This window comes from Carcharhinus amblyrhynchos, chromosome 4, assembly GCF_965287045.1.
Source record: "Carcharhinus amblyrhynchos chromosome 4, sCarAmb.v2.hapA, whole genome shotgun sequence".
Taxonomy (NCBI): Eukaryota; Metazoa; Chordata; class Chondrichthyes; order Carcharhiniformes; family Carcharhinidae; genus Carcharhinus; species Carcharhinus amblyrhynchos.
Genome location: NC_137327.1, coordinates 11067135 through 11094992, shown reverse-complemented (window position 1 = coordinate 11094992; position 27858 = coordinate 11067135). Strand labels below are relative to the sequence as shown.

The window sequence follows — 27858 nt, the reverse complement described above, 5'->3', positions numbered from 1 at the left end:
TGGGAGTGTAGCCAGCGCAGGGCGGGGGAACTGTGTATAGAGTGAAAAGAAAACGTAATGTTGGCTGTAGGAACCTAACAAAAGGAAGAGATTGATTTTTCCCTTCCCATCTTCTTCATATTGTACATCCGTAAATCCCCCCTCCAAAAAGAAGAATATTGTATCTGGAACAACTCAAATGAAATGATGTGGGAGATGCCTGATATGTAAAGTTGTAATAAAGAGGGAAATTATTAAGAAAAAAAGTAAGGGGAAGTAATTGGCTCAGAATGTCACACTTCAAGCGTGATCCACATAATGCAAGCAGCAATTCATCTAAGTGATTTATTAGGATGCCTGCTGGGTTTGATTAGAAGCCAGGGACTGGGGAATTTCACCACCTATTCTTAACTATTTCAGTTAGCACTCTACTGATAATTATACATTGCCCATGTTTGCATCTCAAATTTTCAGGTTTGCTCTTCGAGGCTAAAGCTCAGGTAAAACTTTAAGCAGCTCTAAAAATAAATCGTTTAGATCATTATGCAATACTTCTTGTTATGAGCAAATATAATCCTGTACCAGCATCTGCAAATGTCAATTTTAATAAATAAAATTATTCTTTTTTGAAATGAAGCCGTGCTGTTTGGGATAGGTCTTTTTTTGTTACACCCTATAGATATATTGTTTAGATGTTTGGCACTTGGGTCTTTATAAGTTGTTGTTTCTTTTACTTTGTGCAACCAAGATGTTGGGTTGATGGTTGAATTTTCCTTAATTTGTGGAGCAATGTGGAATGACCAGGAAAAAAATACCTATTGATCCGTCTTTATTTATTTTTCATATTACAAGTAGTTTGTTAAAAATGCTGTTATAGATGAAGAATGTATTTCAGAATAAAACAGAAGAAGGTAAAGTGGCACAGTGATTAGCACTGCTGCTTCACAGCTCCAGGGACCTGGGTTTGATTCCCGAATTGGATCACTGTCTGTAAGGAATATGCACATTTTCTCTGTGTCTTCGTGGGCTTTCTCAGGATGCTCTGGTTTCCTCCCACAGTTCAAAGATGTGTGGGTTAGGTGGATTGGCCATGGTAAGTTGTCCCTTAGTGTCAGGGGGACTAGCTACGAAATGCATGGGCTGCAGGGATAGGGTGGGATTGTGGGTGCAGACTCAATGGGCTAAATGGCATCCTTCTGCACTGTATGATTCTAAGAAAATGCCATTTTTACATTAAAGAAATTACAAAATGATGTATGAAGAGAAGTTATTTTCCCTACCTTTTCCAGTTCTGAATCAACATTGGAACATAGAGGATGATTTGACAGTAGGTTTGTGACCTCCGTCAATCCCACTCTTGAAACCTTGGAGTTACTTTCAACAGGTATCTTCATCCTTTTCTGGAGAAATACTTGCTGCTGGTCAGAGCTGTCACCAAATGTGAGCAGTTGGGAGAAGCTGCATCCTGAAATAGAAGTCTTCCCTTCTGCATGAATTTCTAAAACAAATGACTTAATTTCAGTAAGATTTCAGTTTGGAAGCTTCAATCATTGAAGATTAAAATATTTGTTTCACTCTAACAATATACTCATCATTTCTAAAATTATGTGGAGTTATTGTTCCAGGCAAGTCATTCTGAATGTTAAATATTAACTTTAAAATAAGTCCTTCATTGAAAATGATTCCTTTTCACTGGTTTGCGTGAACTCGATTGAAAATCACGTAAAATTTCATCGTTGAACAGTTTTTTTTGGAAGAGAAACACACTGTTCTCACTTCCATTTTTACTCGTTCATGTTATTCCTTTCCTGAAAAAGAGTTATCTTGTGATTGGTAGCTATCCACACTTATGTTCCATAATCAAGCATTAGTTAGAATATTTGGGGCATTTGGTTTATGAAGTTGAATTGGATAGCCTCTGTGATTGTGCTGCCTTATCCCTGCTCGATCTTCTCAATGACTCTGCATCACTTCACATTTTAGACAGGACCATCCTACAGGGCCCAGTATTGTGGGACTTCCTGAAGCTGCTCCCACTCATAGAATCATAGAATCCTATAGTGCAGAAAGAGGCCATTTGGCCCATCGATTCTGCACCAACCACAATCCCACCCAGACTCTATCCCTATATCCTTACATATTTACCCACTAATCCCTCTAACGTATGCATCCCGGGACACTAAGAGGCAATTTAAAATGACCAGTCAACCTAGCCCGTATATCTTTGGACTGTGGGAGGAAACTGGATCACCTGGAGGAAACCCATGTAGACACGGGGAGAATGTGCAAATTCCACACAGACAGTGACCCGAGCCGGAATTCGAACCCAGGTCCCTGGAACTGTGAAGCAGCAGTGCTAACCACTGTGCTACCATGTAACCCCACTCATTACCAGTCCTATCACAACCACTGGAACTCTCTCTTTTCCTAACTTGCAATGTCGCCTCAGGATTCTCAAGGATGTGGTAGTAGGCCCCAAATGCATTCTGCTTCTCAGTAACAATGTCCATAGGCATGCAGTCAGCTTCAATATGTCTGGTGCAAACATCCAAGCTCACCTATCTACAGCTTGTTTCATTCCTTGTGCTATCTAACTGCCCATCTGACCTTGGTAACTGGCAGATCTGGATTTGCACTTATTAAATTCTGGGCCAGTGTTCGGGCAGGTGGAAAGCTTGGCTTTCTGGGCAAAGAGAGATGCAACAGGGTCAGTTGATGTTGTCAGTGTGAGTAACATACACTGCATGTGTTTGAAGGGAAGGGGGTTTAAGAAGTCTATTGGTAGTGAAGAAAAGAAGCCAATGGTTACCTTTGCATTCCAGCGTGATTCTGGAGTGGTGAGCAGTTTTGGTTGAGAGAAGTGCAGAAAAGTGCTCTACAGGTGTTGGTTAGCAGGAAAGTGTGGATGGACTTTGAGAGGAAAGATACAGGATAAGAACATAAGAACATAAGAAATAGGAGCAGGAGTAGGCCATCTAGCCCTTCGAGCCTGCCCCGCCATTCAATAAGATCATGGCTGATCTGTCGTGGCTCAGTTCCACTTTCCCGCCCTCTTCCCATAACCCTTAATCCCCTCTCTTATCAAGAACCCATCAACCCGCTTCTTAAAAATATTTAGCGAGGCAGCCTCCACCACTTCAACGGGCAGAGAATTCCAGAGATTCACCACCCTTTGAGTGAAGAAGTTCCTCCTCAACTCCGTTCTAAACCGCCTCCCCTTTATCTTGAGGCTGTGCCCCCTAGTCCTACTGTCTTTTTTGAGCGGGAAGAGTCTCTCCACCTCTATCCTATCCATCCCATTCATCATCTTATACGTCTCAATGAGATCTCCCCTCATTCTTCTAAACTCTAACGAGTACAAGCCTAGTTTATTCAGCCTCTCCTCATAGCTCAATCCCCTCAACTCCGGTATCAGCCTAGTAAACCTCCTCTGCACTCCCTCCAGGGCCAAAATATCCTTGCGCAGGTGCAGCGCCCAAAACTGCACACAGTACTCCAGCTGCGGCCTCACCAATGCCCTATACAGCTGCAGCAAGACCTCCCTACTTTTATATTCAATCCCCCTCGCTATGAAGGCCAGCATCCCATTCGCCTTCCTGACCACCTGCTGCACCTGCAAGCTGGGTTTTTGCGACTCATGCACAAGGACCCCGAGGTCCCTCTGCACCGTCGCCTGCTGCAGCTTTTCGCCACGTAAGTAATAGTCCTTGGAAGTGGGGACTCTACTCAAAGTGCATCCAAATGAGCCCTTTCACACTCTCCTGGTCGTTCCGAACCCCACATGTGTCTCTTGCATCTCCCAACAGGTACAGATGGGACAGTCTTTGGCAGGGTCTTAAAAGGTTCCGAGATTCAGAGGATACTGACCAAGCCTGAACAGCCAGAACAGGGATACATGCAACCTACAAAAGCCACAACGCTTTGGCCATTTGGACTTTCTATATCGGACTGAAATTCCTTTTGTTTGAAAACTCCAGGGCGATCCGGAGACACCTGGGATGTCACGTGTGTAATCTATGGCTTCCTGTAACTGTGGAAAGCCCACCAGTATAACAGGTCCAAGTGCCGGCTCATTTTGGATGATCTTACCAGTTGTGAAGTTAACATAAGCGGCAGTCCTGGCAAAGATGGCATTTGTCGCCTATGAGATAAGACTGATGAGAAGTAGATTATGAGTCTTGGCAAGTATCCCCAACAGATTCCTGGAAGGATCTGGAGGCAAAGAGTTTAAGAGCTGGTGACCTCAACAGCCACAGGCAATGGATGCCCACCTGATCCACTTAGCAGGAGGTTGCACATGTCAATCACCAGCTGAAGGGAAAGCCTGAGCTTCCTGGGACACTGGTGCTTGTATACCTTGTGTTGGAATATCGCCTTCTGCGAGTTTCAGCTCTGTTCTCATCCCCTCTCTGGACTGCAGGTGGTTGAGAACTCTGTTGCTGGTACTGTTCCTATTCCCACTGTTGCTATTTCTTGTTCCTTATCAGAAGTCCATAGTCGAACTACGCAAGTGACCCAAGTTGTTGTCAAGACTGACAGCTGGGAAACGCAGATCGCAGGCTAGGCTGTCCAAGGTAGTAGAAAGGACCTCAAGTATTGAAGCAATGAAAACAGGCTCTTAGAACAAGTCTAATGAGTGAAAACCTTCCACTTAAGCCTGGAAAGAGGTATGAGGCTGAGCAACTGACAGGCAAGAAATACTCTAAATACTAAGGTCGCATACCTTTTTCCAGGCTTGACAGTTGCTCAGTGATGTCAAATCCCAATGTCCTCGCACCTGGTTTTCCCTAGCAAACCCTGAGAAATCTGTGTCCACATCTTTAACTTCAGAATGCTGGACTAAGACAGCAGCCAGTGGACAGTTTAAATGCTTAAATACTGGCTGTTCAATGGGGGTTTCCTATGCAATGTAAAATGCACTCAAGTTAAAGGTGGAAGTCAGTGACTTCTTGCTGGATGACTGATCCACTGGCAGTTCCAGCTGTTTTAACCCACCCACCCTGTTGGGTCACAATGAGAGAATTCTAACCTAAGGTTAGACCACTATGGATTTAAAAATGCCATTATAATGATTTGGAGGAGAGAGAGATTTTTCCAAGAATAGATGTGGGTAGGAATGGGGTGAGTAGGGGACGTGAATGTTGGGGGATATGGGATGATGCTCAGAGATGATTGTATATGTGATTGAAACAATTGGGAATAGAGAGGCCACATAAGATGTCAAGGCTGTGGAGATGTTTGAATGAGTTGGTGAATTTAATTGGAAAAATAGGAGAGCAGTGAACTCAGAGTAAAGAGGAGCAGGTGAATCACTGCGGATGAGACTGCCTAATGCAGAAGCTGGATGACAAACTGCGTGAGTAGGAAATGAAGATGTTAAAAAAAGAGGACAGGAGGTGAAGCAACCTGACACGCTCAAAGAAGAAGCTGCCAGAGAAGTAGCAGGTCAGTCCAAGATGAAGTTTTGTGAACTTGCACTATTCTGTGCACAGATGAAAAAAATGTTACAGCAATCCCAGCATCCAGCATTGCATGTTCTCTTGACTCATTCAGATTTCGAGGAAGACTCGCTAGCATTTAATATTTGAGTTTAATTTGATAGAATGTTGGGTGCAAAGTTCATTTTTCTGTTCTCTCTCTCTTCTGCAGTTATTTTAAGGCATTGCTGCCAACAATGTATTACATTGGAATGTTTTTTTGTGACCTTCACATTTTGGGAGTTTCCAGCATTTTGCTTTTATTTAAGTAATGGATTTTGGCTTGAGTCCTGACATTAACATGTTTCTGACAGACCTTCTCCTTGTCTAGTCTTGGGTAAATATACTTGAACAAGTCTCCTCAATGGGAGGTCTCAACCCTTGTACTCAGTTAACAGCAATGGGTAGAAAGATGTGAGGATGGGAGTTGTTTGCATTTACAACAGGCAGGAAGAGTATATTTTCTTCCTTATCTGTGCTCTATTTTCATAAATTTACAGCTTTAGATTTCAGAAAAGTGCACCACTTTTGTAGCTTACACACAGTGCTCTTTCCTGCCACTCTGTCAGTTTTATCACTCTTTCCCCGCTTAAGGCTTAATGAAACCTCAGGTGCAGATGGATTCATTTATTTTATCTTCTGCAATCCGGATAATTCCAACGTTGCTCCAAAAGAAACATTACGGAATATAACACTGCACAGTGGCACACTGCTGCCTGTCAGCTCCAGGGACCTGGGTCCAATTCCCAGTTTGGGTCAACATGTGGAGTTTGCATGTTCTCCCCATGTCTGTGTGGATTTCCTCCAGTTGCTCTGGTTTCCTCCTACCGTCCAAAGATGTACAGGTTGGGTTGTTTGGCCATGCAGAATTGCCTCTTAACGTCCTGACATGTGTAGGTTAGAGGGATTAGTGGGGTAAATGTGTGGGTTGTAGGGATAAGGCCTGGGGTAGGATTGTTGTCAGTGCCAACTGAATGGGCCAAATAGCCTACTTCTGCACTGGGAGGTTTCTCTGATTTCTATGAACATTGTTAACTTGGGGTGTAACCTCGCAGCTTAGATAACCTGAGCCAAAAATGTTGATAGGAATTTGCAGAGGAGTGCAGCTAATTAGATAATCTTTCTGAAGAGCCAGGACAGACATAATGCAATGGAGACAGTTCAGAGGATGTTTATGAGATTGATACCTGAATAAGCAGCTTGCCTATTGAGGATTGGTTGGAAATGCTGGGTTTGTTTCCACTGGAGTTTAAAAGAGGGAGGGATCTTGAGTTTGAAGTATATAAGAACCTGAATGGTTTTGACAAAGGAAAATTTGAAAGGATGTTTCCCCATGTGGGTGAATCCTGAATTAGCAGGCACTGTAATAAAATCGGGTGTCGCCCTTATAGGATCAAGATGAAGATTCTTTTTCCCGTGGGTTGTGTGACTTTGGATATCAAAATGTGGTGGAAGTAGGTTCACTGAGTATTCTTAAGACAGAGGTTGATATACTCTTCTTAGACAAGGGGATCAAAGTTAGTGGGTATGGATGGGAATGTGGAACTCAATGCAGACAGATCTGCCATGATTTTATTGAATGGAAGAGCAGGCTCAAGAGGATGAATGGCCTATTTTGTATCATAAAACAAATGGCTTCCAAAGAACTATAGAATCTCTACAATGCAGAAAGAGGTCATTCGGCCCATCGAATTTGCACCAACTTTCCAAAAGATCATCTTATCCAGGTTCCACCCTATTCCCACATCTCTGCACATTTACAGTGATCAATCCATCTATCCTGCACATTTTTGGAGTGTGGAGAACTCAGGGCACCTGGAAGAAATCCATGCAATCACAGAGAGAATGTGCAAACTCCATACAGCTGGAATCAAACCCTGGTCCCTGGCGCTGTGAGGCAGAAATGCTAACCAATGTGCCATCATGCCACCTCCTGTGTACTCCATGACTTCTGCAAATTAAATACAAATGAATACTGACTGGTGAAAAACCTACAGCAAATCCATTGAAAAATATATTTGAAGGCCCTCTTGTATTTTTGGTGAATCAGGCTGGGTTTTCTGCTTTTTATGGAGTCCAAAGGTCGATTGTTTTGCCACCAGACTTGTAGGTGAGAGATACATCGCTCTTGAGAGAGCTATGTATTGCATTAGTCATTTTTAAAAAAAGATAAAATATTAAAATATTTCTATTTAAAATGTTTTGTTACATTGTGTCAACTTGACCTGGATGGTCATACCCTTGCTTGAGGCAGAAGGCTGCAGATTCAATCATAGAATCAGAGAACCATAGAATCCCTGTGGTGCAGAAGAGGCCACTCGGTCCATCGAGTCTGCACCAACTGTCTGACAGAGCATCTTACCCACACTGTCTACCCCACCCTATCCCCATAACCTTGCACATTTCCCATGGCTAATCCATCTACACATCGTTGGACACTGTTAAAAGTCTTCAGAGGCAGAAGTTCTTTCACAAAAATCCCTTTATTTACAATTCTAACAGCAGTACACAGAGTGCTAACAGTCTACCTTCAGGAGTGCCAGAGGAACTGACACTCCCGGCTAACTACAAGGAAAAGACTCCCTGATTGGCCCATCAACTGATTGTTTAATCAGGGAACTTTTTTTCCAATAGGCCAACCTCAATAGCCTGATTGAAGTCATTACACCTAACCTTCATATCTATGGCATGGACAGGAGCACACATCCAACACGTCAATGCAGTACTGAGGCTGTGCTGCATTGTTCGACATGCTGTCAGTTGGATTAAATGACTTTGTGCTTGCCACCCGCATGTGAACATAAATGGTATCTTTCTGAAAAAGAACGAGTTTTTATTCCCAGCATTCTGGCCAACAACCCCTACCTCCACATACATCATCAGCAACAGCAGATTATTTGGTTATTCATTGTTTGCTGATTGTCTTGCCTTGTCATATGTAGATTGGCCATTGTGTTGCACTACTTTACACAAACATTATGCTTCAAAGTAAGTAATTGGTCACAGCAAACTCTTGGACTTCCTAAGGGCACGATAACCTCTACCAAAATGTGAGTTTCTTTGTAATCATCCAAAATGATAATGAAATTTGTCCAACTAGGGAAAATTTTTGTGTGCTAGTTCATGAAAATTTATCTCCAATGCCTGGAGAAATGCATTTTGATTAAGCATTTTGGTCCTTGTAGTAATTTATATCATGTTATAGTTTATTATTTTGCAATCAGGATAGTTAAATTCCAACAGTGACTTCAAGTAAGTTGGCTTTTGAGGTCCTGGATGTCTTTTAGAGGGTAGATTTTGTCTTGGTGTGCAGAAAATAAGAGATACCAGGTTACTATCATAAGGTGCAGAGGGACCTCGGGGTCCTTGTGCATGAGTCGCAAAAACCCAGCTTGCAGGTGCAGCAGGTGGTCAGGAAGGCAAATGGGATGCTGGCCTTCATAGCGAGGGGGATTGAATATAAAAGTAGGGAGGTCTTGCTGCAGCTGTATAGGGCATTGGTGAGGCCGCAGCTGGAGTACTGTGTGCAGTTTTGGGCGCCGCACCTGCGCAAGGATATTTTGGCCCTGGAGGGAGTGCAGAGGAGGTTTACTAGGCTGATACCGGAGTTGAGGGGATTGAGCTATGAGGAGAGGCTGAATAAACTAGGCTTGTACTCGTTAGAGTTTAGAAGAATGAGGGGAGATCTCATTGAGACGTATAAGATGATGAATGGGATGGATAGGATAGAGGTGGAGAGACTCTTCCCGCTCAAAAAAGACAGTAGGACTAGGGGGCACAGCCTCAAGATAAAGGGGAGGCGGTTTAGAACGGAGTTGAGGAGGAACTTCTTCACTCAAAGGGTGGTGAATCTCTGGAATTCTCTGCCCGTTGAAGTGGTGGAGGCTGCCTCGCTAAATATTTTTAAGAAGTGGTTTGATGGGTTCTTGATAAGAGAGGGGATTAAGGGTTATGGGGAGAGGGCGGGAAAGTGGAACTGAGCCACGACAGATCAGCCATGATCTTATTGAATGGCGGGGCAGGCTCGAAGGGCTAGATGGCCTACTCCTGCTCCTATTTCTTATGTTCTTATGTTCTTAATTTACAAAACAACTAAAATGGCAACAACATTCATTTTTTAATTTTGTGGTTTTGAGATTGTATGAAGAGATCAAATCTTTTTTAGATCTGATATTATTTTGAATCTAAATGTGGTGTGCTTGAGAAACTATTGTTCAATTAAAAGTTAAGTTAAAGTTAATTTCTTAGTCACAAGTAGGTTTACGTTCACACTGTAATGAAGTCATTATGAAAATCCCCTAGTTGCCGCACTCTGGCATTTGGGTACACTAAGAGACAATTTAGCATGGCCAGTGCACTTAACAGACACAGGGAGAACACGCAAACTCCATACAGACAGACAGTGACCCAAGCCAGGAATCGAATCCAGGTCCCTGACACTGTGAGGCAGCAGTGCGTTCCACTGTGCCACCATGTGCAATTAGGTCTGGGTAAAGTTAGGGGAAAAATTCCTTTGTCCAACTAGGGAAAATTTTTGTGTGCTAGTTCATGAAAATTTATCTCCAATGCCTGGAGAAATGCATTTTGATTAAGCATTTTGGTCCTTGTAGTAATTTATATCATGTTATAGTTTATTATTTTGCAATCAGGATAGTTAAATTCCAACAGTGACTTCAAGTAAGTTGGCTTTTGAGGTCCTGGATGTCTTTTAGAGGGTAGATTTTGTCTTGGTGTGCAGAAAATAAGAGATACCAGGTTACTATCATAAGGTCATTACCCAATAGAAGGGCTTTGATGCCACATTGCAAAGTTTGCTGATTTTCGAATTCTGGTCTTCGGTTGTGACATTTGACACCTTTTTGGACCATTTCCAACGGCTTCCCTATCAGCAAATTTTTGCCAGTATCTGAGTGTGTTTGCATGCTGTCTGTATTTCACAATCAAGTTCCATTTTCAATTTATTTTTTGTGAAGTAATGGCTTCCATGACTATGTAAATGTGTCAGTTGAATTTTTGCCAAATGGAGGAAATGCATGCATTTAATAAAGTTTCCTGTTTAACTGCTTCGCGTATGGTCTGTATGGATGTACAATCAACACCAGGTGCTATAGAATTCATAAGAAGCTGTGTTCAGTGTGCAGAATAAGAATTGGCTGCGACTATTAAAAGGTTACAGCATATCCAAGGCTGTTGATGACTTGCGTACTTGCCAGAATGCAGAGATTGTGCTGTAGCTGTAAAGCATTTGCAGCTGACTTTTGTTTAATGTAATATGAGAGAGTGAATAATTCTGTATTTCACAGTTGACTAGGCCATCAGTTCTGCTGCTGAGTTCCTACAAGTGAATTGTGTTGTTTAGCTTTAAATCAGGTGACAAGAAGAAGGAATGGGACAGAATGTTGCGACAAAATGCCTCCACCACTTTGTGCTCATGTGAAGAATGGAATAACATTTGTAGGCACGTCCTGCAGCATTTTTAGATGATGGTTGCCTTGTATACATCACATAATTTATGGAATATTGCTCTTCTTTTGATTAACTGAACTTAAGTGCTGTTTTCTTGTCAAATGTCCATTTTGGTCTTGCATAGGTTTAACATTTCTAATGACGCTTAGTCGAAAGCTGCATGTCAACACTTGACTAGAGGTGGAAAATTACTTATAAAAGTGGAAAACAGAAATGCTGGGTAGTTAAGCAAGGAACAAAAGTGGCTAGAGAATAATATATTGCCAGTGTCTTCAATACTATATCACTTCTGAGTTTCAAATGATGTTTCAAAATTGTGTGCTTTTTATTTATGGTGTGACTCTGAACCCCTCGAGTGCCTTTCAGTCACTTGGCAAGTTGAAATTTGTTGAGATAACTGCACTGTTGTGAGATTTACTGATTTTTATTAAAGGCTAGCATTGCAAGGAACTTTGACAATTTTTATTTGGTGATTACCTAGGTCGGAAGGGCTAAGTAGGATTCACTGCAGCAAGCAAATACAAATAAATGTAAATTCTGAAGCTCTGTAGAGGCCACTGTTGTAGAACTGTTACAGAAACTGGAACATGTTGCTGGAATCCAGTAGAGCCAAAGCATTTATATCTACCTATCCCACTGGTGTTCACTTTGGAGGAGCCTCTGTAGAGCACTTTCAGCATTTTGCTGCAATTATTTTCCTCTGCCTTGGGCCTTAGGCAATCTAGTGCCTTTTTACATATGCACATTATGATCTTTTGACCAAGACCAAATAGTCATATATTAGGCAACACTGCTCACAGCCAGATTTAACAAGTTCCACTGAGTATTTTTTTATACCGATTGAAGTTTGCAATGGGATGGTGTTTTGTTTAAGTGCCTTACATTAAGGCCACTATAGACTCTAATGATGGCCTTTTTTTCCCAGTGATTTTCTGGAAGACAGCAGAGAGAGTGTGTCTCTCTGTATGTGATTGATCTTTACTCACCAACTAACAAGGCCACTGATTCTATTAGTGCTGTACAAGAAGAAAGAGCAGCAATTTAATGAAGTGTCTAGTGGGTAGATCTCAGATATATTGTGTTGCCTTTAATTTGCTCAGTGTTCTATCTGAAGGAAGCTCCTCGCTGCAGTTAGGCAGGTATTTTTCCCTCTAAATTGTCAGAAGGTCAGGTGTAGTTATGTGAAGCAGGCGCTGTCCTGGCTTATCCCTGTCTACCGATGACAGCAGCTGTGCTGTGCTCATCGAAGCAGAAACACGAGGACCAGAGGTTCTACTCCTAGTCCCCTTCAGCTGCTGCAAGAGCAAATGAGCTGCCAAGTAGGGCTAATAGAGTCATAATTGGCGATTAGGATTGGAAGGGTGTAGTAACATCTTAATACAAACTGGCTTATATTAAATCTGCTGGCAGAAGCAGTAAAGTTATAGGGCAGCACAAAAGGACTACGTTTTGCTGCTAATAATTCTGTGAAATGAAGCAATCCATTTTTACTGCAGGATTGTACAAATGCAGTAAAGTTCAAATGATTATTATTTTAAGGTGACATTACCACAGTATCTATACAGTACTTAACAGAAAGTGGCTGTAAGGGGACACCTGTAAAACTCTGAATTAATTCTGACCTTCAGAGCCCTTGAGGCAAGTTAGGTTTTTTAAAAAAAGTGTAAAACATTAATAGTGATGTTCTGCAGTCGAGCTTGGTAAGGTTTTAGCTTCTACTTGGACTGGCATTTAACCCTTATTGTGTTCCATGCCCATTAATTTTTATTTCAAATAAATATGGTTGAATACTAGCAGCAGAACTCCGGGGATGAGCAGAATTGTAGACCATTTGCAGAACAACTTTACTGTGTGACAGAAGTGTTTTAATGTAAAGCCTGCACTAGGGATTGCTGAATGGTAGCTGTACCTGCTACAGGAAATTATTGTTGCTACACCCTTGCCTCCGCCTGTCACGTTATGTTTGCTTCTTGGCAGTAGCTGGTTCTGGCAGCTGTGGAAGTGTCAGCAGACTGTAGTTTTACATGGGCTGGATATTGTTCTTTGCTTCTGTATTGCTGATTTTTGCACACGGCTGAACATAGGTGAATGGATACTGATAATCAATTAACTACACGAGATGGCACAAAGGCATTCAGCCTACTGTGCCTGGACCAACTTTTTGAAAGCCACCCAATTAGTCACATTTGCCTGCTTTTCCCTCACAGCTCTGATTTTTTTTTATGTCCAGTGCCTTTTGAAAGTTTCTGTTGAATCTGCTTCCACCACCTTTTTGGACTGTGATTCCCAAATGATAATCAGAAGGAGCTTTCTTACTCAACAACAAAAACAGAAAATATTGGAAAAACTTAACAAGTCTGACAGCATCTGTTGACAGAGAATAGAGCCTGACTTGAAATGTTTGCTCTGTTTTCTCTCCACAGATGCTGTCAGACCTGTTGGGTGGGATTTTACAGCCTCACTTGGCCCAAAACTATAGAATCCTACCTGATGTCAACAAACGTTCCCATTGTCCACCCCTTGCCCACTCCAATTTCTGCGGTGGATGGGACAGTAAAATTCTGGCTGCTAAATTTTTCCAAAATTTTCTGTTTTTATTTCAGATTTCAACATCTGCAGTATTTTGCCTTTATCTAGGAGCTCCTTACTGTTGGAACCAGTGAAAGACATCAGTTGTATTTTCCCATTATCAAAACAGATGTGGCAGTACACAGCTGGCTGTTGGAGCTGGAATAAAGCTTTTTTTTCTGACATTCGAGTATGTTTTATTTACTAGTTTCCTGCAATTAAACTTTTTTTTTGCCTCGGCTCATGTTTCTCTCTGTGTAATTTTCAACATTATATGTTTAAAAGCTGATTTTAAAAAATATTGCTACACAGTCTAAATTGATTAGATATACAGAATCTAAACCATAGACAGCTGTGATTTCTTTGGAAATGTCTCTTCAGGCTGTAATTACTCACATGTAGTGTCTGAAGTGCATCACCTAAGTACATACACTGCTCGGTATGTTGGAGCTGGAGAATGAGCCCTTCAGGGTTTGGCACTCTTATTGTGAAGCTAATTCTCAGGAATTGCTCGGTTCAACTTTTGGACATGGATCTTATGTATCTTATATAAGATGGATGTATAATCATCTTACGTATTCAACAATCTGGTGAATGGCCGGCATTCCATTTAGATGCAATGGAGGGAATCCACTCTTTGCAGATTGGGCAACATTTTCAACTTCATGTTAATGAAACCTTGATGTCAAGCCATGAGATATCATCAGGGCATTTGGTAAATGCTGTATTAATCAGTAAAGAATGTGAGCGATCTTGAGGATCATTACTAGCCTCCTCCACCTTCAGCCACCACCTCCACTTTGGATTTTGTGCATGATATTGGGTTTCAGAGGGTGAAATGAATTTCTAGGTTCCTTCTTTCTAAATGTGAGCACAAGTCTTCATCCCTTGACACAAACATTTTTTTCTATCAACATCTAGCTTATTGATAGAAACTAGGGATTGGAGTAAACCATCTAGCCCCACCCCTACTTTTGGATATATCCTGCTCCTCTGACAGAATGGACCTTTCAGAGATAGCTGCATTGTGGTTTACAATTGGGTGGGAATATTTCTGAGAGGTCTGGCTCAGATGTCTCGTGGCTTAGATTGATCAGTGCCCTGGAAACCTTCCGCTATGTGTCACTAACATCGTCTCAAAACTGATGAGACAGTATTCCACAATGCTTTTGAAAGTTTTGATGAAATAAATAGCAATGGACGGTAGGGAATATCAATTTGCACCACCAAATTGGCTCGGAAGTATCAGTGCTGACTGATCTGGGCTAGTCTTGAAGGACATAATTGCCATATTGCACTCTTTGATGTTGAGGAAACCTAGGAAGGAAATAACCTACTTGCTTTTGTCCACAACAGCATGGCAATTACAGACATTCCTATGCATGGTAGAATTAGTAGAAATGACAACCACACAGTCTTTATGAAGACTCTTAACAATCCAGTGAGGAAATCCTACATCATGTAGCTTGGCACTATAAATAAGATGTGGAGATGCTGGCATTGGACTAGGGTAAACACACTAAGAAGTCTCTCAACATCAGGTTAAAGTCCGACAAGTTTATTTGATAGTAAACCCACAAGCTTTCAGGGTTTGCCCCTTCGTCAGGTGAGTGACTATAAACAGGAATAGGATAAGTATAACCTGGCCAAATACTAATCCATAAACCTGCTATCAAGCATCAGTAAAGTAAGTAAACAAGTCGTCAGTCATATTATCAATGATACTTTATTGACACTAATCTGTTCAGTGACATTTATTTGAGATCCACCAGATCGTCGTGTCTGTAAATCTCTTCACAATAACAGCTGGCTGCTAGAGAAGAGTAAATAGTAACTTGCCTCAACATTGAGACAATGTTCAACCAAATACATCATAAAGGAACCTTAGCAAAACGTCAAAGCGAAAATCCTCCTTTGGCTGGCGTCATCCTTGACAAAAAGGAAGAAGGTTTGTTTGGCAGATAATTCAACAGTCTGACAACACCAGGTTTTAGTCCAACCGATTTATTTGATAGTAAACGCACAAGCTTTCGAGGTTTCCCTCTTCGTCAGGTGAAACCTCGAAAGCTTGTGCGTTTACTATCAAATAAATCGGTTGGACTAAAACCTGGTGTTGTTATACTTTTTACTGTGTTTACCCCAGTCCAACGCCGGCACATCCACATCAAGATAATTCAACACCAGGACATCACTGAAGAAGTGCCTTAGGCAAATACCCTTGGCCTAATGATCCTCAGCTGTTTCATCGATGACCTTTCCTTCATTATAAGTTGATGAGTGTATTTGCTGACCATTCCACAATTTGCGATGCATCCAAAACTGCTCTGTTATTGAAGCAACCTATTCCCTGTACAGCAGAATTTGGAAAGCATCCAGGCTTGGTTTAGCAAGTGTCATGTAACGTTCATATCAAACAACAGGTTACGATCATTTTAAACAAGAGAAAGTCTAGACCATTCCTTCTGACCTTCAGTTCACCACCACTAGCATGTTCTCCCACACCATGAAGTCTGCCAAGCAGAACTTTAAATGAAAGCTTTAGAGTACAGTATTAGAGTCAAGGTATCTTTTTAAAAAATCTTGTGTAAGTAATTTAAAAATATTTCCCCTTCAGGATTCTGAAGCATTACTACATGCACTGCTAATATTTTAATCACCTCTAAAAGAAATTAAGTATGAGGTGGCAAACATGAAATAACAAATGTGTGGGTTCATGGCCATTGCATTTATACAGCACAGTACAGTGTTTGCATCTGTACAGGCACCATGAATTAATTTTAAAGTGAAGAAATCTCAGGCACAAACCATTGAAATGTTTGGAATTACATTTCTGAATCTACAGAATAATTTGGCCACTTAATTTGCAGAATTTATTTCTTCATAGTGGCACATGAATTTCACTCAGCCAAAAAAAGCTGCCATCTTGATTTTGCTACAATTGATGTTTTGTAAGACGTTTCATAAGATGTTTCACACTGTGTCTTTAAATTTGTGTTAAAATGAAGAGTACGATGTGACCATTCCAAATGTTACCTGACAAGAAGTCTGAGATGGCGCAGTGGTTAGGGTCCCAGGTTCAATTCCAGCCTCAGGTCACTATTCTGCCCTTGACTGTACGGGTTTTCCTCTCGATGCTCTGGTTTCCTCCCACAGGCCAAAGTTGTGCAGGTTAGGTTGATTGGCCATGCTAAGTTACCCCTAGTGAAAGGGAAATTAGCAGGGTGAATGTGTGGGGTTACGGGAATAGGGATTGGGTGGGATTATGGTTGGCACAAACTCAATGGGCCAAATGGCCTCCTTCTGTACTGTAGGGATTCTATGATGGCTTAGTCAAGGGACCTGCTGAGCAGGGTGAAAAGTTCTCACACCTGAGAGCAAAAGGCAAAACCGGCTGTGCTAGCAGTAAGTAGATTGTCAGTTTCAAGCTTTTGGGCAGAAGGGAAATATTTTTAAAGTTTATTTGTTAGTGTCACAAGTAGGCTTACCTTAACACTGCAATGAAGTTACTGTGAAAACCCCCTGTGAAAAGAGTGAGAGGAAAACAACAGCAATTGGTGTGGTCAGCGCAGAGAAGAGGCTGCAGGTTCTTTGCAAACTGTCAAAGCTGGATGCAGGAGGGAGATGGTCTGTAACAGAAGAGATGTATTCCACAGCCATCTGAGGAATCTGAGGTTTGGTCTGATGTGCCCAGTGAGAGAAAGAATCATTATTGGAGCCAGCTTTACTGCTAGAAGTGGATAGGGAAATCCTCTCCCAAAACTGAGGGAAGCATCTGAAGATGGTCAGGATGATATTGGGCTCATAGAGTTAAATTATGAGAACTGATTGCATAAACCCATCTTGCATTCTTTTACGTTTAGAAAGTTAATGGGTGAAAAAGAAAGAAAGACTTGGATTTGTTGAGGTGCATTTATCAGTATTCCTGAAGCCAATTTGCACACAGCCACTCTGGTGAATAACAGTACGATCAGTGACCAGATACTCTGCTATCAGTGATGTGAGGTGAGGTATAAATGTTGGCCAGAACATATTTTTCTTCTGAAAATGCCCTGAAATCTTTGTTGCCATCTGAGATAGCAGATAGGGTTCAAGGTATCATTGAAAAGACCTCATTTCGGGCACACAGTGGGGCAAATGCAGATAAAATTTAGAGTTTTAAAGTTTATTTATTTGTGTCACAACTACACTTACATTCACGCCACAATGAAGTTACTGTGAAAATCCCCTAGTCGCCACACTCTGACGCCTTTTCAGGTATGTTGAGGGAGAATTTAGCATGGCCAGTGCATGAACCAGCACATTTTCGGATTGTGGGAGGAAACCAGAGCACCTGGGGGAAAACCCACGCACACATGGAGAGAACGTGTAGACTCCGCATAGACAGTGAACCAAGCTGGAAATTGAACCCAGGTCCCTTGTGCTGTGAGGTAGCAGTGCTCACCACTGTGCAACCATGCCAGCTAAGTTATTTTCTCTGGTAGGAGAAATCCAGAAAATGATGCCATGATATTAAAATTAGACGTAGGCCATTTAAGAGTGAAATCAGCAAGTAATTTTTTGCACAATACATAGTGGAAACTTGAAACTGTGTCCCAAAGGAGATTGGGTGGTGGGGCCCAAATGAAATATTCAAATCTGCAATTGACAGATTTCATTTAGGTTAAGGTAGTGAGTGATAAGAACAAAAGTGGGTAAATGGAATGCAGATCAATGCTGCAATGATTGAAATGGAACGGTGGAACAGGTTTGTGGGACTGAACAGATAGTTATATGGTAATTCTATTCGCATCATATGCATCCTCTCCTTTCCTTCTCTATGAATGGTACATTTTATCTGTATGTAATGCAAGAAACGATTTTGGCATTGTATCCGAATACATGTGACAATAATAAATTTTAGCACAGGCTGATCTTTGGTGATCGGACATGATTTCAAAATTTTCAATTAAATTACTTAAATTTAAAAATACATCACTTACATAGTAGCAATATTGCAGGATAGTGCTGGAATGTTAGGGAGTTAAAATATGTCTGACATTTCTATTTCTAATTAAAGGAAATTCACTTTTGGATAGCCAGATGCAGGCATTTGAATACTTAAAACTTCAACTCAAGGTCCTTAAATCTTCAGCCATAGGGGGCGACTGTGGGGTAGTGAGAATTCACTGGATCAGTAATCCAGAAGCTCAGGCTAATGTCTTGGAAACATGTGTTCAAATCCACCATGGCAGCTCATGGAGAACATCTGGAACATAAAATTAGCCCCAGTAGTGGTGAAAGTATCATCAATTGTCATATTCAGTTCACAAATATCCTTTAAGGAAGAAGATCTGCCATCCTTACCTTGCTTGGCCTACATGTGACTCCAGACCCACAGCAATGTGATTGACTCTTAACTACTCTCTGAAATGACCTAACGACCACACAGTTCAGCGACAATTAAGAATGGGCAACAAATGCTGGTCTTGTTAGCAATGCCCACATCTTGTAAAATAATTATTGGAGATTGAGGACAATTCCAGTATCCTTGGGCTGATGTTTCTTTTTCTCTATGGCTTAAACATATCAAGCTGAAATTGGCCCTAACATTACAGTAATAAAGCTGCGCTATTAAAATAAACACTTGGGGAAATGTAAGGGTGCGTTGAAAATGAAACTCTGGCAATTGCGGCACAGATATTCTGGAAAAGGGAAGATGATATTTTATGTATTTATTCCAACTAGTCACTGTTATTTTGAAATGAGATCCACTGCATAGGTAAATTTTAAACCTTGCTGTTTCAGCCGCACTATACTTCTGCTGTAAATAGTTATTTGATATCATTTGTTGCACTTATAGGTCAGGGATAAGGTGAATCATTAACTGGCTAGATTGAGTTTGGTGCTTTAGAAATTGAATCACCAGTGCAAGTGAGCTATGTTTGTATTGTCCATTTAACGTGCAGTCTTTCAGCTGCACTTGAAGCAATAGTGACAGTTTTGTTTTTAGCGTTCGTAGCCATTCAGCCAGGCTTGATAGTGTATCCATTCAATCTGCACTAGAAAGTTGCATGGAATTAATTGCTTTGCCAGAATTAACTGAATTAATGCCCAATGGAAGATGAGTGGAGGTTGCAATCTTTTATTACATCCTGTACGCTCTGGGGGAAGTAGGAACAATACAGGTGCTGTCGATCTTCAGACTTGCTTCTTTCTAAGAAGGTGACTTCATGCTTTTATGATTTACACAACTAGGCTCTACGCACTCTTTTGTCTCTCGTGTTATTGGGCCCTCCGGTATGTATTACAGTCCAGGGGTTCTTCATTTTAGGTCACTGATTCCAACAAAAATGCCATTTCTGCAAATGTCTTAAATTTCCGGTGCATTAAAACTTGCTTCTTGCGCGGTAAGTTATTTTGCTACAGGAATATCAATTTCTACAATATTGTAGCAAAGATCACATGGGATTCCCAACGTATTCTCCCATATAATCTGAAAGATCAGGGTGTCACGCACGAGACAATGCTAATAGATTAATTTACAGAGCTGCATTACGTAGAAGCAGAAAAACAGGGCAAAAAACTACTAGTATGGTATTTGATTAACACATTTTATGAACAAGAAAAATAAATTGGAATCTTTGTAACTTTTCAGTAGAACATAGAACAGGACAGCACAGTACAGGCCCTTCGGCCCTCAATGTTGTGCTGAGCTATGTCCAAACCCAAGATCAAGCTATCCCACTCCCTATAATTCTGGTGTGCTCCATGTGCCTATCCAATGACCGCTTGAAAGTACCTCAAGTGTCCGACTCCACTATCACAGCAGGCAGTGTATTCTACATCCCAACCACTCTCTGAGTGAAGAATCTACCTCGGACATCCCTCCTATATCTTTCACCATGAACCTTATAGTTATGCCCCCTAGTAACAGCTACATCCATCCAAGGAAATAATCTCTGCATGTCCACTCTATCTATCCCCTCATCATCTTATAAACCTCTATTAAGTCGCCTCGCATCCTCCTCCGTTCTTAAAAGTAAAGCCCCAGCTCTTTCAATCTTTCCTCATAAGATCTACCCTCCAAACCAGGCAGCATCCTGGTAAATCTCCTTTGCACTCTCTCCAATGTTTCTACATCCTTCTTATAGTGAGGTGACCAGAACTGAACACAATGTTTCAAATGTGGTCACACCAATGTCTGGTATAATTGCAGCGTAATTACTGACAGTTTTTGACTGACAGATGTTATATGGACGATTAACCATCAATTTTGAAGCAATATAAAACAAGGAACTGAGGAGCACAGACTGCTTCTGAGTCTTATTTGATGTTTAAATGGACTCATATTCAAATCAAATAAATTCTTGTCATTGATCGGATTGTTGAGATATTAAGCATTTCTAACAACTAGGCAGATAAGGTATGAACAGTTATTTCATAACTGTGTGATCTTTTTTGCTTTTATCACATAATTCCTCTTATATGCAAAGCCTGTTGAACAATTCAGCCATTAATGATAAAATGCGTGACTACAAACTTGTATATTCTATCAATTGCAATCATTCCTATATCTGAGCAATATTGTGTAGCATCTACAACTGAACCTGTCCATTAAATGACTAATAATAAACTTCTGCATCTTGGCTCATCTGATCTAACATCATGCCTGCAATTTACAGGTAAACTGTCTCTGGGCTCTGTTTTGATCTTAATTCTATTTCTAAAGCACGCTTGTAGTGTACACTCTCAATCACAATACAAAAATACTGAATATGGTGGTCTCCCAAATTGTCACATCAAAAAGAATCTGTGGGTTTCCAAATACCTAATTGGAAAGCCACATGATTCTTTTAATGCTTATCATAGGTTGTTAGTTACAAATGTATGGTTTGATCTAAACAATGTGAGGTAAAATTTTGCTCTCACTGCCTGGATGGCAATCTTGAATGAAAATCAAGCTGGTTCTATAAGCTGATAGACAATCTGCACTATCAGGCAATGAACCGAAAAACTGCACCTATGTTTTAATTGGTAATCATGTAAAAAGGAGGTTGGAGATGTGTTGCCAAATTGCTGGCATGGATATGTTTGCCTGGATTGAATTTATTTTTTGAAATGCTTGTTTGCAGCTGCAGTGGATAAACTGGTAATTGAAATCTAACACTTAAAGCAGATTTTTTTTATCAGAAATAGAAGAAAAGGCAGACTTTTCCAATTTACTTAGTGTATCGGAAGAAGAGTAGATAGAAGTTTGTATGCAATTCTTAATGTGAAGTACAAAATAAATGCTTCAGATATAATTAATATTGCCCTGATTTCTTGTTGATTGACTCTAACTGATTCACTGTTTTAAGCTATTTTTAAGTCTTTGTTGATGTGGTGAAGGATTACGTCTTGCTGTATTGTTATTTTTTCTGGGTCGTAGACTGTACAGCCATTGGATCCTACAAAATAAATGGCTTCAAAAGTCAATTCGATGCTTTTCTAAAGAGATGAGACATTGAGGGATATGTTGAAAATGTGAATAAGTGGGTTAGCCTGTAAAAAAAAATTGACTTGTCTGTCCTTGATGTCCATTTCCTGTTCCTTATAAAGTCTTATCTTCTAAAGTAGTGTGCTATAGCTTTCCCTATATTTCAGTAGACAGACTGACGATAGATGCCACTGACCCTGCCATTATGTTGCTTTCATTCTCCTGCCAGCTTCTCTTTCAGTTGCAGGTGTTTCATTAAGGGCAATTTTTCGTCATCTTACTTGCTCTTAAACCTGAATGTTTCCTCCTCTGTATTACAGAGGTATTTGTCTACTGCTGGATCCCTTGGGGATCTCAGAACTAATGGGGTGTACCAGACTGTTGAGGGGATCTAAAGAGCTTTAGTTCACTTATCAGAGCTCTGGATGAACACATGTTGGTGTACTCCCTAAGCCACTTTCCATTGGCAGAAAAATGGCAATATAAATGCAGCATCAAGAGCGGTTGAATCCAAAGATAAGGTAAAGTTTATTTATTAGTCAAGAATAAGGCTTACATTAACACTGCAATGAAGTTACTGTGAAATTCCCCAAGTCGCCACACTCCAGCGCTGTTCAGGTCAATGATTTGCTTTGATTTGATTTATTATTGTCACATCTATTAGTATACAGTGAAAAGTATTGTTTCATGTGCACTATACAAACAAAGCATACGGTTCATAGAGAAGGAAAGGAGAGAGTGCAGAATGTAGTGTTACAGTCATAGCTAGGGTATAGAAAAAGATCAACTTAATGCAAAGTAGGCCCATTCATAAATCTGATGGCAGCAGAGAAGAAGCTGTTTTTGAGTCGGTTGGTATGTGACCTCCAGACTTTTGTATCTTTTTCCCAATGGAAGAAGGTAGAAGAGAGAACGTCTAGGTGCGTGGGGTCCTTAAGAATGCTGGCTGCTTTGCTGAGGCAGCAGGAATATAGACTGAGTCAATGGATGGGAGCTAGTTTGCATGATGTGTTGGGCTACATTCACAACCTTTTTAGTTTCTTGTGATCTTGGGCAGAGCAGGAACCATACAACCAGAAAGAATGCTTTCTATCATGCATCTGTAAAAGTTGGTGAGAATTGTAAATGACATGCCAAATTTCCTTAGGCTTTTGAGAAAGTAGAGGTGGGCTAAAGTGGAGGAAAGTAGAGGAACATTAGTGGGCTATCGTAACTATATTGTCAGCATGGGGGGGACCAGAACAGGTTGTTGGTGATCTGATCACCTAAAAACTTGAAGCCCTAGACCCTTTCTACTTCGTCCTTGTTGATGTGGATAGGGGTGTGTTCTCCTGTATGTTTCCTGAAGTTGATGACAATCTTCTTCATTTTGTTGACATTGAGGGAGCGATTATTGTCACTTAACCAGCACGTGTTTCGGACTCTGGTAGGAAATTGGAGCATTTGGAGGAAACCCATGTGAATATGGGGAGAACGTGTAAATTCCACACACGGTGGTCCAAGCCGAGAATTGAACCAGGTTCCTGGTGCTGTGAGGCAGCAGTGCTAAGCACTGTGCCACCATGCTGCCCCGATCATATACTGTATTTAACATGACCAATCAACATAAACTCCTGTCATAAATCAACGTCTTTCCCAAAAATTGTCATTTAGGCACATTTTACTCCAAATTCCCACAAATGAGTAGCAAAAAGACATCAAAGGTAATGGTGATAGAAGGACTCAATTAAAAACCGTTGTGGCAGTAAGTCTGTCCTGCTGATGCATTCCAAGGGGAGATAAGCTCCAACTTCTGGTCGATCTTCTTCACTGTACTTCCAGAATGCCAGCAATCCAGACACCATAAGCTTTGTGATGCAGTGGAAGAGATTTAATTGAAACTGCATAAGACAACTTTGAAGGTGATAAAGTGGGAAGTAGTTCTATTAAGTGGGAAGCATCTAAAGTAACAACGTTCAAGTCTGGTATGGTGCATAATGGTTGTTTCTTTGCCCATGTTTTGTACAGCAGCACACATGAATCAGTACTTTTTGTAATCTTAGGAATTTTTTCATCTTAAATCTTAGGGTGAATGCAGTATACTGTTTAGAAAAAAAGATAAAAATGGTCATGTCTCTGGCGAACACACAACAGTCCATCTGGCCACGTCTTACATTGATGTTTGCGGGAGTTTACTGTTCGCAAACTGGCTGCTGTGCTTTATGTTTCCTTCAAAAGAGCTTTATTGGTTATGCAGTGTGTCATGCGAACGGTTCTGTACAAATGCAAGTACTTTTGTTTCGACAGGAAATTAGATGAAGAATGTTTATTTTTTGTCAAAAAGAATTGCTTATTTCTGAAATAGAGTTCAAAGCTGTTCAGAATGATTGTGTTACTCATATCTTGTACAACATGCTGATCAGACGTTTGAATATCTTTTCACTTTTTCCTCCCCAAAGTGCTTTGTTTCCCTTTGGTCCAATGTGGGAACAAGACTTTTGCCAGGATTACCCTTCTGTGTCATGGTGGGACCCGCTCTGGGATTTTCGGTGGCCCAGACAAAAGTCCATTGACTGTTGGCGGAACTGGGTAATCACGGCAGTGGGCAGAGCCAGACAATCCCACTGTTTAGTTTCTAAAGTACCAATGGCATCATCAAATGTTCCAAACTGTTTCACATGAATATTGTAAAATGACTCCTGACACTGAGCTTTATAAGGAGATGTTAGATCAGGTGACCAAAATGGTGATCAGAGTAAATTTTATGGAGAGTTTTAAAGGAGAAAGTGGGGTAGAAGTGTTTAGGGTGGACGTTAGGGTGGCGTGATAGCACATTGAATAGCACTGCTGCCTCACAGCACCAGGGACCTAATTCAATTCCGGCCTTGGGTGACAGTGTGGAGTTTGCATGTTGTCCTCGTGTCTGTGTGGGTTTCCTCTTTTGGAGAGTCAGTGCAGATTTGATGGACTGGATGGCTTCTTCTGGTCTGTAAGGATTCTGTGGTTCTATGGTTCCACAGCTTGGGGCCTAGGCAATTGAAATTGTGGCCACAAATAGTGGAACAATTAAAATTGGGAGCGCACAAGAGACGAGAATTAGAGGAACACATACCTTGAAACATGCCTTTCAGGAGAAAAATAAGAAGAAATACATCAATACAATTATCTTTAATTGTTATAAGAAGTGTGTAATGAAAATAATACATAATAATGTCATGTGCATTTTTCCATAGATTTCCTTCTCTTTCCCCTCCCCTGCATCTGGCTAGGGTATGGTTTCGCAAATGGAGATCATCACATTTGTCATTCAAAGCCACCTGCAGAGCTGGTATCTAATGGAGTTCTGTTATACTGCCGGGCACACACATATTAACCACAAAACAGCTTTAAGCTCATAAGGTGTATCAGCAGCACAATTATAAATGGAGGTAAAAATAAATCCTATTCTATACAAATTACATTGCTGCATAATTTGGGTTGTTAAGATGGCAAACTTTGTAATGTGATCTAAAGAAATTTCCCCGATTGGAACTTATTAGTCACATTTTGCTAACACGAACAAATAAAGTTGCTCATTTAAAAAGTAGCTTAAATTATTCAATTTACATTCACATAAGTGGAGTTGACTGGAAAGCTGACATAATACACCTGTGTCTCTTGCGCTGGTTTTGAAAGAGCTCTAAGGCAAATTAACTCGTGCTGTCTGTCTGGAAGCTGATTCTTTTCCTAGTGGGAAATGGTAGGTTTTCAGGAAATTTGCTTTTCGTTTATTTGATAGTATGCTAAGTAGCGTAAAAGTGACTTCCCTTAATTAACTTTCCCATCTCAACAAATTTGGTGTCGAGTTCTATTTCAACAAGCATTGCCAGATACTTTTGAATGATTTCCATTCATTCAGCCTTGTTTTGTCCGAGACACTGCAATTGCTGTGAGAAATACACACAAGTTAAACTTTTAATTTAATGCTGACCTCTTGAAATAACAGCAGTTATTTTTCATAGAATCATAGAATCCCTACAGTGCAGAAGGAGGCCATTCGGCCCATCGAGTCTGCACTGACCACAATCCCACCCAGGCTTTGTTCTCATTAACCCACATATTTATCCTTCTAATCCCCCTGACACTAGGGTCAATTTAGCATGGCCAATCAACCTAACCCACACATCTTTGGATTGTGGGAGGAAACCGGAGCACCCTGAGGAAACCCACGCAAACACAGGGAGAATATGGACTCCACACAGACAGTCATCCAAGCTGAGAATTGAATCCAGGTCCCTGTGAGGCAGCAGTGCTAACCATTGTATCACCATGCTGCCCTGATCAAAAAATTTTAGTAGTTTGATACACCAAAAACTGTGGACATTTTTGAACTTCTGATATATATTATCTACATTGCTAGCATAAAAGTATTGTGATTGCTTGTAATGGTTTATTTGTAACACAAGTATGGAAAACAGATGTTAGAACTATGAAGGTTCTCTTCTCAGCCTTAGAACCTCCAGCCATATGTTTTGACATAAAAGAGAGATGAGTTAATTTGAAGCAAAGTGCACATAACAATATCAATCAATAGGCTTTTACTGACCTAATGGAAATTCTCTGAGGGTACAATTGTTTATGCATAACCAATATTAAAATGTTAGAATTATATCAGAAATATTACAGCCTGTATTGCTATCGTTCAGTGCCAACATCACAGCCGAGAAACAAAATAAAGAAAGGGAGAAATGGAGAAATAGTGTTTGATCTTCATGCTCGCAACCAATGCAGCTGAATGTGGCTATGTGCTCCAAAATGTATCCTGTATCAGGCATTGGTGGAGTATTAGGAATGGAGATCAGGCAACATGTAGAGTTTTTGGAAGCTCTCTGGTCCAGGATAGATACAGTCTATAGGCAGGCACTTGACCAACTTTAAAATCTTAGAATATCTACAATACAGAAGGCCATTCGGCCCATCAAGTGTGCACAGACCACAATCCCACCCAGGCATTATTTTTGTCACCCCACACATTTATCCTGCTAATCCCCTTGACACTAGGGTCAATTGAGCATGGCCAATCAACCTAGCCCGCACATCTTTGGACTATGAGAGCAAACCGGAGCACCCGGAGGAAACCCACACAGATACGGGGAGGAAGTGCAAACTCCACACAGGCAGTGACCAAGGCAGGAATTGAACCTGGGTTCCTGGCTCTGTGAGGCAGCAGTGCTAACCACTGTGCCACCATGCCGCCCAAATCTTGTTGTTCCTCTGCTCCAGGAAGCTCCAGGTCAAGGAGACTGCCCTCTAATGCTGGCCCTGTCCACCCTTTTCAGAGCTATACCCACCCAAAATTCTCCTGTTGAGCAATACCAGCTTTAGCAAAGCAACATCTCCCAAGTTACACAGACGCAGATCTGGAGTTGACCAAAGAACCGGGATGACGGGGATTTGGTGAGGGGGAGGTAGATGACCAATACACCAGACACCTCCAGGAAACAGTTGACATACCCAAACTGAACTGGCCCACTTCTGAATGACCCGTCAATGTTCCAGAGGCTTCACCTCCCTGTCCATGCACAGTCTTCACTCAAACCGCTGTAAAAGAGTTACAAAAGTAAAATGTAATAAGGCTGTAGTTTAGTATCTTAAAACCAGAGTAACTTTGCAGCAGGCTGTGCTATAGTCTCAAGGTTTGAAATATTTTCCGATGTTTCATCCCCGAATAAGGGAAGATGCCACAGATCAGAGTGCATAGAATTGCATAGAAATTGCAAAATGGAAACTAGCTGGTTGACTCCATGTTAGTGTTTATTCTGCACGTTAGCTGTAGTCCTGATCCAGTCGCCTCAGCCCTGTCTTATATTGCTTTGTTCCCCTTTCCTTCGGCCACCCATTTTTAAAAGTTACATCGGGCATAGGGCACAAACTGGCCCTTTGCCCTAACTGGCA

At 41.0% G+C, this 27858-nt stretch overlaps 1 protein-coding gene across 2 annotated transcripts in view; it reads left to right on the top strand.

Moving 5' to 3' along the window:
* wwox (WW domain containing oxidoreductase) overlaps positions 1–27858 on the top strand; it is a 909285-nt gene that overhangs the window by 374256 nt on the left and 507171 nt on the right. The window contains exon 9 of one of the 2 annotated variants that reach the window (XM_080186707.1): positions 13526–13604. The exons of the other annotated variant lie outside the window; for it this stretch is intronic. Within the exon in view, the coding sequence (XP_080042833.1) occupies positions 13526–13585 (60 nt within the window). The 3' untranslated portion in view covers positions 13586–13604. Of the gene's footprint in view, positions 1–13525; positions 13605–27858 lie in introns of those variants that run through there. 2 annotated transcript variants of the gene reach the window in all.